Raw genomic sequence first — 13,758 nt, 5'->3', positions numbered from 1 at the left:
AGCCCTGAAGGTTCCATGGGTGCCACCAGGGGGAGCTGCAGAGCTCTATAGAGGGCTTCCACCACACCTGGGAGTTATTCCAGCTAATATTGATGAGCCACTTAGAACACTCCCAGGAGATAAATAAAGGAGCCGCCTCACTCCATTCAGGGAGCCAGAGTCGGGAGATGGAGGACAAAGATTGCTGAGAGAGGAGTGGAAGCAGCAGAGAAAGAGAGAAGGAAGAGGAAGAAGAAAGAATGGACTGACTATGCTGTGCTTTGTTGTTCTGTGGTGTGGGAGCAAAGAAAAAGTGCTCCACAACTGAAATAAAGTGCGCTGTGCCCTGGAACTCATGTCTCTGCCTGTCTGTGTCGGGTTAGGGCGGCTGTAAGTGCCCCGGTGGTATACAATTGGCATCCCAGATGGGACTTCCAGGCTTGTGGACAACCTGACACGACAGAGTGAGGCACACACACATGCCAGCCAGCGGCTCACCCTGAGAACTGCTGAATGCTCATGGAAGCGCTGTTCCCAGTCCAATTGGGAGAAAGAAGGCCAGGTGAAAAGCAGTGGGCTCCTAGACATGTGCCGTCATCACGGATGCCCAGGTCGGCGTACCTAATGAAGAGGCCACCCAGAAGAAACATGCTCTGGGGGATGGGATCTGGGAGATAATTCTTGCGTCCAGCAGCAGTCTGCCCTGGGAATGTTATCTGTCTGTCCCCTATTCATACTTCTTAGAAGACTGCCCAGATCTGCGTCTCTGGCAAAAGCACGCAGATCCATGGAGCAATGGCCAGGGATCACTGCTTGCCAGAAAACGAAGGCAGGGGGAGGATCGCCTGGAGTCTCCCCAAGAGGACCCAACAAAGCCTCCGCAAAAGCTACGCAGGCAAAAATTGAGTAACCTGCTGTCAGCTATACGGAACCTGGAGATTGTTCTGCAACCAGTACAGTCTTTGTTACAGGACATCAATCTGCTGAGTCAGACAATGGAAATGTTGGGGAGGACGGCCGGGGCACCACTGAAGGTGATGTAGCAGTGCATGAAGAGACTTGGTACAGGACTCTCCCGCCATATAGATGTGGCGGTACAGGTGAGTAGTTGTTGTACTGTATAAAATACTGGAATTCTGAGAGAATTGTTCCCAGATGTGACGGAAGGGAAATGAGTAGCCAGAAGTCTGATAAGAGATATGGGTGTAATGACTGATCACACGGTGATGACTAAGGCGTGTATAAGGGGCCAGCTTGTCTGTGTCGGCACCCAGACCGCCCCACCTCGGACACCGGAGATCGTTGCCCTCAAGTCAAAAGAGGTGCAGACAGAGCTGGGGTTTTCCTTATGTCATAGAGTGACCCAGACTGTCACTTTACCCCGGAACAAACAGGGAACCCGGAAAACGAAGACCAGGTCACCAAAAGGTGCAACGTATGAACCTGTGTGCTCACGTGTGGTGGAGGGCTGCTCTCCATGGGGCGGAGGGACGACCTGACCTCAGGTGAGCGTTGGGCGAAGCAGGGAACACAGTGTTTTCATACCTTCAGGAAAGCAGCGATGTTATAATTGCCATAGAGTCGGCCACGGGTGGAAGCACTGTCCTGATAGAGTCTCCATAGATGCCTGGAGAGGGCATCGGCGCGGCGCCTCCCCATCCCCATTTTGTCTTTGTTTTGCAGAACAAAACCATGGTCCGGATAAAATTGGCTGCCTATCTACTGGAACAGATGTCACGGGACAGGACGCTTCGCCCCACAAGGTTCAGCAGAGGGAGGGTTAGTGTGATGGGTGGCCACAGCCATTACCTGGAATGGAAGGACTGGGGTGGAGAGGATTGCTGAGGCAATACCTCTGGGATGCTAGAGGGAAGCTCTTCTGGGTGGCTGTGACACCAAGGATTCCCGCATGGCACGCTGGGACCCAGAGTCGGGAGGTGGAGGAAAAAGCTTGCTGGGAGAGGAGTGGAGGTGGCAGACAAAGAGAGAGAGAAGAAGAAGAAGAAAAAGAAACAAGAAAGGACTGAGCATTACTGCTGGAGCTTTTGTACTGTGCTCTGTAGTGGGTAGTGGGTAAAAGCACTGCCCTATGAGAAATAAACGTGTGTTGCCTGTGACTTGTGACTCTGTGCCTGTCTGTGTCCAAGTTTTTGGGAAGCTGTATGCCCCTGATATTCCATACATATATATAAATATAATTTTTTTTAATGAGCATATATAAAATTATTGTCCTGACTTGGTTCCCTTCCTGCCATAGAACTGACTCTGATGGAATTACCCAGTGTCTTAAGATGTATGTCTATGCATTGTTTAGCCACTGCTTTGAACTGTTCTTGGACAGATGAGGCAGAATTATTCCATACTTACCTGAAACCCAGCTGGCACAGTGGCAGTCTTTAGCTTTGTTCTCTCATAGGGTTTGAAATGGTGAATCCTCCACATACAGTTTGCATGTTTTCACTGTGTCTATTATGGGTTTCCTGTAAGTTCTTCAATTTGCTGCTGGCATCTAAAAATTGCATAAGCAAAAGCAATAAAGCATATGTGAGTGTTCAAGTATGTATACGACTAGTGTTCCATCATTCCTTGCATTCAGTTTCTCAGTTTCAGTTTGCTTTGGCTTTGCAGCATAGATAGATAGATAGATAGATAGATAGATAGATAGATAGATAGATAGATAGATAGATAGATAGATAGATAGATAGATAGATAGATAGATAGTACTTTATTTATCCCAAAGGGTTTATTTACCTGTTTAGAGACAGCCAAGAAGTATTATAACAAACAACAACAACAACCCCCCTCAAATGCACATCAAAATTACTAAAATGAAGAAAAAAATGTCTCATTTGGCTAAAGATAAAAGAGAGCAGTCACAGTATAGCATTATTAAGGTGTATTGGTGCAGATATGAACTTGTCCTAGTAGCATTTTAACACATTTTTATTGAATAATTTGTTGGCTAAAAGTACTCAATGATACTGTGTCATTGAGATTATATGTATCCTGTAATTAAAAAAGTGGAATATAAAAGTAGAATATAAATGGATGAATGAACAACAAACATACTGATAAAGGTACCAATTGACAGTCAAGGAACATTTTACTGAAATTGACAACTAAGAAATAATTTGAATTCTGAACCACCACTCACAAAGGTAGCATTGGCTGTGAATATCCTAATATCTTATGTTTTTTATGACATTTCTCTTTAGTTATAAGGAGAATAGAACATAGAGAAACACTATAAGGAACAAAGAATTATGGATAATTCTAGATTATACATTATATATTAATATACACTTTTACCTGGGCTTTTTTCTTGCAGATATATTAAACATTTGAAACTAGATAAGCAATAAACGATCTATTATGGATCCTTCAGAGCGTAATATAAAATAACATTCTTTGAAGGGGCTAATCTAATTGCAGGTCACATGGGAGAAGAAGAGACAATTCCAGCTGCAGTGGATTTGATGAAGAAAAGAGCCAAAGACAGGGTGCAAATCCACTGCAAAGCCTAAACATACAGCCTGCACATCTTTCGTGATTTGGGAAAAAACCTATTAACAAGCAGGGAGAAGATGCAATCTCCACACATAGCCAATATCTGGTGATGAGATTTGAACCTAGGATACTGTATTCATAAAGTGGCTGCACTCCTATGCCACTCTAGAGCTTAATTAAATGCTTCAAAAATAATAGCATCCTCAAAACTAGCTTACCCAGCTCTGGATCAGGTGGAGTAAACCAGCATTGCAAAGTCAGGATCCACCCTTGATTTGTTTCCAGTCCATCACAGGACCCACATGTGCCCACATGGGGCAAAAGTGGGGCAAACCAGGAAAAAAACAGACAGAGTGTAATATGTAATATTATATGTAATATGTTGTTATCTTTGACTTAACCTAAAATACACCTACCTGAACAAATTCATGGATCCAGGGCAATGTATTTATAAATGTTAATGGAGTATCAGTGTGGTACATATGGAAATACACACCTATGTTAATTAGAAAGCCCTAGTCACCTCTTGAACAAATAATACCGACACAGAATGAAAGTAAAACTTCCAGTTCTGCAATTTATTCCATAACTGATATTGGAAATTATGAATGTTCGAAAATTATGAAAGCTGCTGTTTTTACTCCTGCAGTGGAAGTTTATGTCTGACAGGAGCTTTTTGTGTTTTCAGTCTTTCTTGTACTATTAAAGACACTAATAAATTAAAGATACTAAAAATAACAAGTCTAGTTTTGTTCATATTTCATTTATCTTACAATTCTTTTATTATATTTTCATATTGCTAGACATTAAGGTTATTGCTGCTGTTGTATATAGATAGATAGATAGATAGATAGATAGATAGATAGATAGATAGATAGATAGATAGATAGTACGTACTTTATTTGTTTCAAGATGGAAATTTAGCTTTCTGCAGAAGTTCAAGAAATATTATAATAAACAATAACCCCGACTCACCCAATATATAACAAAATTACCAAAAAGAACAGAATTTCTAACTCAGCAAAAGAAAAGAGAGCAGACACAGTGAGGCATTATAAAGGTGTATGGCTGTAGGTATGAAGGAGCCCCACCAGCATTTCTTGACATCTTCTGTTGATTAATTTGTCAGCTAAAAGTACTCAATGATAATGCATCAGAGAGATGATATGCATCTTGTAATTGAAAAAGCACAGAAGTGTAATTGAAAAGACACAGAATATAAATAGATAGATACACAACACCCCCTGCCCCCAACACACTGACAGAGCCATTAATTCATTATTCCTCTCTGTCCTGTTACTTTGGGTAAGGGGCTTGACAGCCAGCAGCTACTTTAACAAAATTGATCTCTAAGGGATGATCTGAATCCTGCACCTTCATTCACACATGTATCAATGGCTGTGAATATCTAAGAACTGCAGGTTTTTTGGTTTATTGAAGGACTGTGTTTGACTTACAGGTTAATACTTTGTGGAGGGCATCTGGGAATTGTATAAGTTTAGCTGTGGTTATCACTGCTTCCTTGCTTTGTAATAATGGCTCATTTTATTGCACATAGGCACAATGGAAAGCCCTGCTGTCTTACAGCATTAAATTGCTACCCCGTTATGGTGTGTGAGAAGCTTAGATATTCTACTGATTTCTGCCCAAGTACTTGAGTTTCTTCTCCATCCAAGAAATGAACATGTTAGGTTTATTGTGAACCATGCATTGTCCTAAATTAATATTTGGTGATCCAGCACCTTGTCCAAAGAAAACTGTTAACTTCTAACTGACATTTCTTAGATTACATTGTGACCCAGCATTAGAATGGATGAGTGTTTGTTTTATTTTCTTTTTTTAAACATTTGGATTATTGATCAAGAGCAATGTCATCTTCTTGAAATATAGTTTATAGTTCTTGATTCATTGGAGCCTTACACAGATTTATAGTCGACAAAATGTGGATAATTAAATCAGTTTAACAAAATCTGCAAAGTTTAAAGAAAAGGCAGCATTCCTTTTAAATTATCCAAATGAAATGCTCCTGTTGGTACACTGTGCCTCTCACTATAGCAGACACATGACTGCATAATGTAGCTCAGAAGCAAGCTTAGGCTTTAGATACGTCATCCTGGTTTACCTTTAACAACATATTCACTATTATTTTTCACTCTGTGCTGTTCCTGGTATTCCCTACCTCATTAAAACAAGCAAGAATGACTTGAATTGATATTTGTCACCATGCAAAAAATATGCTTAAGATAATCATCATTCTGTGTAAAAGATGGAAAGATAAGGAAACACACACAAGAAAGAAGATACAGAGAGAAATGGAAAAAAGAAACCATCTTTTCTCTTTACCTTGGAATTCATCCATCCATTGCTGAGCAAAGCATGCTTAATCTGGAAAAGGCAACCCACTTCGATTCACCTCCCCATACTCACACCATCTTAGTGTGTATGAGAGAGGGAGAGAGAGAGAGAGACAGAGATAATACCTTCTGAATGCATGATGAATTTAGTCATCAGGTTTGGTCTAACTGAGACTAGCTGTGGATGCAAAGAGAGAGAGCGAGCGAGCGAGAGAGAGAGAGAGAGAGAGGCAGGGTTTGGGAGACTGTGCGCTGAGGCGTTCCATCACAACCCCTGCTGCCTGCTGCCACTCTCTGCTCCTCATCATCCTCCTCTTGAACAGAGCGGGAGGGGGGGGAGTGTGAGTGAGAGAGGGAGAGAGAGAGAGAGCGCGTGTGCCTGAGACACGGTGAGTGAGAGAAGGAAAGAGGCGTTCTACTGAGAGAGAGCTGTGAAGACCAAGAAAAGGAAGGAGCAACGGAGGGGAAAACGGAAGGCATTACATCACCAGCTCCTTAAACAGGCAAAAATTAAGACATCCCTGGGGAGGTGGGAGGAAAATAAACTAACAAATCAAAAATAGAAAATAGGGACAATTGCTTCCTTCTTGAGGACCTCTCTCTCCTTGTGGAAAGGAATCAAGATCTACAGGATCCAATCCTGGCTGAAAACTCTGTGTATGTGTTGTGACTCAGACACCACCACGGCACTATGCTGAACAACCTCACGGACTGTGAAGAGGGCGACGGTGGACCTAACCAGGGTGAGTGGCAGAATCTGGCTAACCCTGCGGCCGGGTCCCACTGGCTTACACTTACTGCTGCTGCTGCTGCTGCTGTTACTGCAAAGGGGGCTGTGACAGGAATAATAATAGGGATGACTACTACAGAGAAGGAGGGCAGTAGAGCTGACATATTCAGACCCAAGGCACCCAGTTGCAATTGCAAGTCAACCTTTGCCTAAGAAAAAGAGCCCAGCTTGTCCTTGTGTTTTTCTGTCTGTCTGTCCATCAGCATTTCTCCATCATTCTCTTCATTCACCTCAGTGTACTGCGGGTCTCTGTCCTGCATCCCACTTTACTATCTGTATATTGATCATCTCCTAACTGCATTGGTTTACACTTGTGTACTTTAAGCACCTGTTTTGAGCCTAGGCTTAAGCAACTGATGGAAGCTAGGAAGAGGATGTTTTTTGGAAATCATTTGGCTTTAACGAAGATGATTTTAGTCTGTGATCAGTTGTGTATTCAGAGATTTTCTGAAGATATTCATTTGTATGCATTTTGTGCATGTGTTTACATGCACACAAACACCTGCAGGCACGTTCATAAAGGGAAACTGTGCTGCAGATGCGTCAAATGATATCCTGACCTCATTCCAAATACGCTGTCCTGGTTAATTGTCGTCTGTTTCAGACCTGTTTATGTCATTCACCTATAAACAAACTTTCAGTCACATTAATAAATACTCCATGTCGGATTACTTGACCCGTACATAAGAATAAATTCCATTGTTGACCTAATGAATAATGATTCATCTGACAGAGCTTTGAGTCAAAGAATCTCCAAGAGGCTGGGCTTTCTGATCCATGTGAGCACAGATATGATGTATTGCATGAATTTTGTCCAGAAAGGATGTATTTTCCCCACTGAGCTATTTCTGCTTTAAGAGGCTGGAAGCCAGCGTGTGAAGCCGTCCCCATGGCTACAGCCTGAGATAAGACACATCACTACAGGAATGTGCTATTTTCTTCTAGAATCTAAAAAAAGGGGGAAACATTCTAAAGAACTAAAAATGTTTTTTAAAGCTTTAGGTGTTCCTGTCATAGATACTCTAAATTTGCTAAATTATATAGCTTTTGTTACATTTATCGTTAATTATATTATATAATTATATATATAATTTAGAGCAAATTTCAGTTAAATGAAGGAAATGTTATTTTTGTACATAAAACAGCAATAAATAGGTCACAGAATATCTATCTGTCTGTCTGTGTGTATTTATGTCTGACTGTCTGTTGCTAAAATATTGGTGACTTGTTTCGGGGTGGAGTTAGCATGAGCATAAAATGAAAACGATCTTTATATATTCCTTTTCACCAATATGCAGTTAACTGAAAACTCCACACTCTGTGGCCTCTGATTTGTAAACTGTCACTCACTATAGAATTTTGTTGGAGTTTATGTGTGTTTGACGATCTGGAAGGACTGTACAGGGCTCAGATTTACTGCTGTCCATGGTGCTGCAATGAAGTTTCTCTGGTGCTATGACATTTGCTGTCTGTGGTGCTGAATCATTTTGGAATCTCTTTGGCTTTTCCCATTCAATCGGCAGTATTTTTGTAGGATGAGGGAAATTTTGATTGAAAGAGTAATGATAGCAGGGGGAGTGTTTGGTGGGGGGTTGGAGGCAATGTTTGGATTCCATACCTTAAATATCAGCTTGAAGATAATTGTGATTTCTGGTCTGAGGACTAGATTGATACCTTACATTTTCTAAATTCACTTAATTGAGCTTTACAACTGGGATATATATAATGCCTGGTACAAAAAAGAAATTCTAAGAAGAAATTAGAAATCAATAGGAAAATATACACTACAGAGTAAATATCATCAAAAGCTACGGAACTAGGTAGACTGAGGTGCTAGTTTTTTGCTTTACATCACAGTTTCTAAATGATTTCATCCCTGCATTAAAACTGCATATCAGGTGTGTTCAAATGTTAAAATACCACATATCCAATTATTTTCATATTTATGCTGTAATTTTATCTAAAGTACAGTAGGAATCCAGATGACAAATAAATGTAAGAAAAATTCTTTGGCAGAGAATCAACTTCACTGCAGTATCTTCTTAAATTATCCAAAATGCGTCAGGATTTCATTCAGTGATCAACAGTTTTTAAAAAGACGTATTTGTCTGCTTAAGATGCTGAATAGCTAATTCTCTTTGTTAAAAGATTTTACTGGTTTTCTGTAGAGGTTGTCACCCACCAAATAGTTCCAGCAGATTATGTCTTTAAAATTTGAGGTATTTTTCAAGTAGTGGCAATTTTATGTCATGTTTGTTTCAGCAATCATAATTTCATTCATTCATTCATTCATTCATTCATTCATTTATGTAATCATGTTCAGACTTGGCTTTTCCAGTAGAGGGACAGTGTCTGAAGTCTAACCCAGCAGATAACAATCAGACATACACTCACTAATTAGCCAAACACAAATGTGAAATGAAAGCGGAGAAACCAGAGATAATAAAACATTGTGGTCAGAAGGAGAAGATGCTCCAACCAGACTAGGATTTGAACATAGGGATTTGGAGATGTAATGCATCAGAAATAACCCCTACATCTCCTCTATTAATTTTGTTTTTTGTTTAGCATCAAATGATACAATAAATTAGATATAATATAATTTCTGCTAGAGGAAGAATAGGGAGGCAGCAATTAGGGAAGAAAGAAGGCTGGAGAAAAATAAATGAAAATGTAAAGGGCAAAAAATAAATGATGTAAATAAGTAAGAGTGAAAAGCAGAGCTGTTAAAGAAAACTGGAGATAATGAAAGAAGAAACCATTCCGAATTTGTTTTGCGAGAGAAAATATCTAATTCTTATAGAAAACCTGAACAACTGATAACCCCTCCAAAATTATACAAATGATGAACAAGTAGTGAAATTAAAGACAAAACTGAAAACAGGTACGTGTAATTGTAAGGCATAATAAGCCCATTGTAAAGCAGACAGGAGAGGCATAGAGAAAATCAGAAAGACCTAGAGCATTTACAAAGATGTCTGTGATGTTGTGTTCAACCGATCAAGCTGAACCTGATATTGTGCGAATTGGGAAAAACAGTAAATGATAGGTTTGGAGATTCATCATTCACCCCAGGGACAGAGTGTAAAAAGAGCTTGGTGGTCTTCATTGTATTCCTGGGTTTGAATGCTTTTTAATTGTTAGTAAATGTAATTAATATGATACTGAAGATGACTGCATATTACAATAAAGCAAGAGTTCTCATATTGAACGAGATCTACCTAAGACCATAGGAGAATCTTTTAGCACCATTGTGTGGATTTGTTGTCAGAGTCTGCTTCATCAAAGACAGCTGCCTCAGCTGAGAAGTTAAAGCAAACTCCATTGTGACATTTAACTTAGTTAAGACATTCCAAAGTCTTTGCCTTCCATGTGTTACTAGTTAAAAAAGGCTTGTCTTTTTAATTTGGTGTACATTAATGTTCAGCATACGGTCTCAGACCCTGTTGTGGCTGCCACTTCACCAAGGAGTGTGCAATCAGCTCTGTCTCCAATGTACTTGATGTCACTTTCAATTTCCTCCATACCTTCTGCCTTTCAGCTGTCACTCTGTAGTTCTGACGCCAGGGGTAAGACTTTTAGTTACATAACTCAATGCTCAAGAACATGTTTTTGGAAGAGTGGTGTACCAGAATGACAACCTGACATATAAATCATCACATCCAACTAATATGTGAAACCGTGAAGACATAACTACAAGCCCTTCAGGAAATATTCATGTAAGGTTTCTGCTCCTTCATAAATATAAGTTGAGCAGTGACTGTGATTTTTTTTTTTTGTAAACATAGGTATGGTAAAAAGTAATATATATGATTGCTGCGGCAATTGATTTCTTTTACTTTTAAAGGTAATGGCGTTGTATATTTGCTTTCTATAATTTTTTGTCAAAGGCAACAATTTTAAATGCAGTGTGAACTTTATTGCATAAATCCAATGATCAGTGGTGGCGGAGAACATCTCCCAGTAATACTCAAATACTCAAAATTTGCATTTGTGTTTGTTTTCAAAGGTCTTTGCTTTCTGTCCTATAATGACTATCCATAACACTTTTGAAATGTTTCCGAAAGGTGTTTCGGTTTTCAAGAATTTCCCTTTTTTCTACAGTAACTCAGGTCCACAGCACTGAATGGAGAGCAGTTGTTTTAAGTGCTTGTATAGGGCTAGAAGAATGTTTCATAAACCCTGTGGTTAAGCACTGCTGCCTCACAGGCTCGAGTTGTAGGTTCAAGTCCTAGCAGCAATCACTGTCAATTTGGAGTCTTCTTGCCTTTTCCCTGTGTACTCTGGTTTTGCTTTACATCCAAAAGGCATGTGTGTTATGTTGACCAGCGACTCCAAAGAGACCCGTTGAATGAATATAGGGCCTGGGGTAGACGGGGCAGTTTTATTTCATCATTTTCTTTGGATCTAAAACAACCAATTATACTTTCAGTGTTAATATGTACTCTACATACACTAAAAACAATATATTGCTGAATCTACTTAATAAAATTATGTGACCTACAGTAATCCCTCCTCCATCGCGGGGGTTGCGTTCTAGAGCCACCCGCGAAATAAGAAAATCCGCGAAGTAGAAACCATATGTTTATATGGTTATTTTTATATTGTCATGCTTGGGTCACAGATTTGCGCAGAAACACAGGAGGTTGTAGATAGACAGGAACGTTATTCAAACACTGCAAACAAACATTTGTCTCTTTTTCAAAAGTTTAAACTGTGCTCCATGACAAGACAGAGATGACAGTTCCGTCTCACAATTAAAAGAATGCAAACATATCTTCCTCTTCAAAGGAGTGCGCGTCAGGAGCAGAGACTGTCAGAAAGAGAGAGTAGTACTAGGGTGTTGTACCGTGTTAGCCATTATGAATGTAGAGAAAAGCCAAGCAAAATGACACCTTTTATTGGCTAACTAAAAAGATTACAATATGCAAGCTTTCGAGGCAACTCAGGCCCCTTTTTCAGGCAAGAGGAAGAGAGGAAAGCAAACAAATCAATAGGGCTGTTTGGCTTTTAAGTATGCGAAGCACCACGGCACAAAGCTGTTGAAGGCGGCAGCTCACACCCCCTCCGTCAGGAGCAGACAAAGAGAGAGAGAGACAGAAACAGAGAAAAACAAACAAGTAAAAATCAATACGTGCCCTTCGAGCTTTTAAGTATGCGAAGCACCGTGCAGCATGTCGCTTCAGGAAGCAGCTGCACAGAAGGTAGTAACGTGAAGAAAATCTTTCAGCATTTTTAGACGAGCGTCGGTATCGTCTAGGTGTGCGAACAGCCCTCCTGCTCAATCCCCCTACGTCAGGATCAGAGAAAGTCAGCGCAAGAGAGAGAGAGAGTAAAGTAAGTTGGGTAGCTTCTCAGCCATCTGCCAATTGCGTCCCTTGTATGAAATCAACTGGGCAAACCAACTGAGGAAGCATGTACCAGAAATTAAAAGACCCATTGTCCGCAGAAATCCGCGAACCAGCAAAAAATCCGCGATATATATTTAAATATGCTTACATATAAAATCCGCGATAGAGTGAAGCCGCGAAAGGTGAAGCGTGATATAGCGAGGGATTACTGTATTTCCATTTAATTAAATTGAGTAGTATAATTTAAACATGTGTATCTCTAACATTGCTAAATTTTACTACTAGAGCAAGATGTCATTAAATGTAAAAAGTTGTTATATGTACACTAAAAAAATAAATTGTTGGATCTACTTAATGAAATTATATCACATATTTCCAAGTAATTGAATTAAGTATGTCTAATACACAACAATTGTGTAGATCTAAAATTGCTAACTTTTGTTATTATAAGATTATTAAAAATAATAAACTGTTTGATTTACTTAATAAAATTAAATAATCTATTCTGAACATGTACATCTAATGTGCAACAATCACATAAATACTACCAGCCTTTCTGCAACGTACAGTAGTACTTCCCAAACTACACAAGTCAAGCTAAGCCAAGACAGTTTGAAAAGCCCAGATTGTTTGATTCTCAGCTATATTAAAAAAAAAAAATCTCCCATCTTCACAAGGAAAAGATTCCATGCTATTGTAATGTAGGTTGTGCAGTTTGTTTGTTGGCTAGATTAGTGAAGACTTACAAGTCCAAAGCCATTGTCATAACCACACAAATCTTTAGCAATTACAATGGTATTGTTGTGTGCATCTGATTCTGTACACATGGATGGAGATCCTCAAAACTCTCTTTGCAATATATTTATCTAGTCTCTTAATGCAAATTTATGAACCTTACAGAAATTAGATATATTACCACAGAAAATAACTGAAAAATTTCACAGACATTTGCAAAAATATTCCAAAAAAATAGCACTCTGCAAAAACATTTTTGCCATTCAGAATTTTTTTATAAATCACCTAATGAAAGGGCACTGGTCCATTTAGCAACAGGCTGTGTGATGTGTGAAATGTGACTCTGTACCAAGGAGAGTCATTTGTTTTCTTAAAACATAAATTAATCAAGCTGTTATTATGGACTGTACTAGAAATCCATCCATCCATCCATTATCCAACCCGCTGAATCCAAACAGAGGGTCACGGGGGTCTGCTGGAGCCAATCTCAGCCAACACAGGGTGCAAGGCAGGAACCAATCCCAGGCAGGGCGCCAACCCACCACAGGACACACACACACACACTGCAAGCACACATTAGGGACAATTTAGGATTGCCAATGCACCTAATCTGCATGTCTTTGGACTGTGGGAGGAAACCGGAGCACCCAGAGGAAACCCATGCAGACACAGGGAGAACATGCAAACTCCACGCAGGGAGGACCCAGGAAGCGAACCCAGGTCTCCTAACTGCAAGGCAGCAGAGCTACAGGGCCACCATGCCGCCCTCTACTAGAAATGGATATGTAAATTGCACAATGCTTATTTTAATTTGAATCAGCCTAATGCCTTTGGTATTAACCCTGAGCATCTCTCAGGCTTGGAATTCTATGTAAAATGGTTAATCCCAAATAGTTACACAACAGCCTGCGAACAAAAAGCTGTAAAGCTAGTTTTAGTACAAGCTGAAACTGAAGCATTAGTTGAATCAAGCAATGGTGATGACATTGTGAATTGGTCTTTAGACATTGACACAGACAGTGAAACTAATGCATACAGCAAG

General features: G+C 39.9%; 1 protein-coding gene across 2 annotated transcripts in view; it reads left to right on the top strand.

Moving 5' to 3' along the window:
- The window catches only part of slc12a5a (solute carrier family 12 member 5a), a 924,478-nt gene that overhangs the window by 490,194 nt on the left and 420,526 nt on the right, over positions 1–13,758 (top strand). Inside the window, exon 1 of one of the 2 annotated variants that reach the window (XM_028811864.2) lies at positions 6,088–6,583. The exons of the other annotated variant lie outside the window; for it this stretch is intronic. Coding sequence (XP_028667697.1) covers positions 6,532–6,583 — 52 coding nt within the window. The 5' untranslated portion in view covers positions 6,088–6,531. Of the gene's footprint in view, positions 1–6,087; positions 6,584–13,758 lie in introns of those variants that run through there. 2 annotated transcript variants of the gene reach the window in all.

Source organism: Erpetoichthys calabaricus, chromosome 10 (assembly GCF_900747795.2).
Source record: "Erpetoichthys calabaricus chromosome 10, fErpCal1.3, whole genome shotgun sequence".
Lineage (NCBI taxonomy): Eukaryota > Metazoa > Chordata > Cladistia > Polypteriformes > Polypteridae > Erpetoichthys > Erpetoichthys calabaricus.
This window is presented reverse-complemented; position numbering and strand designations above follow the sequence as displayed.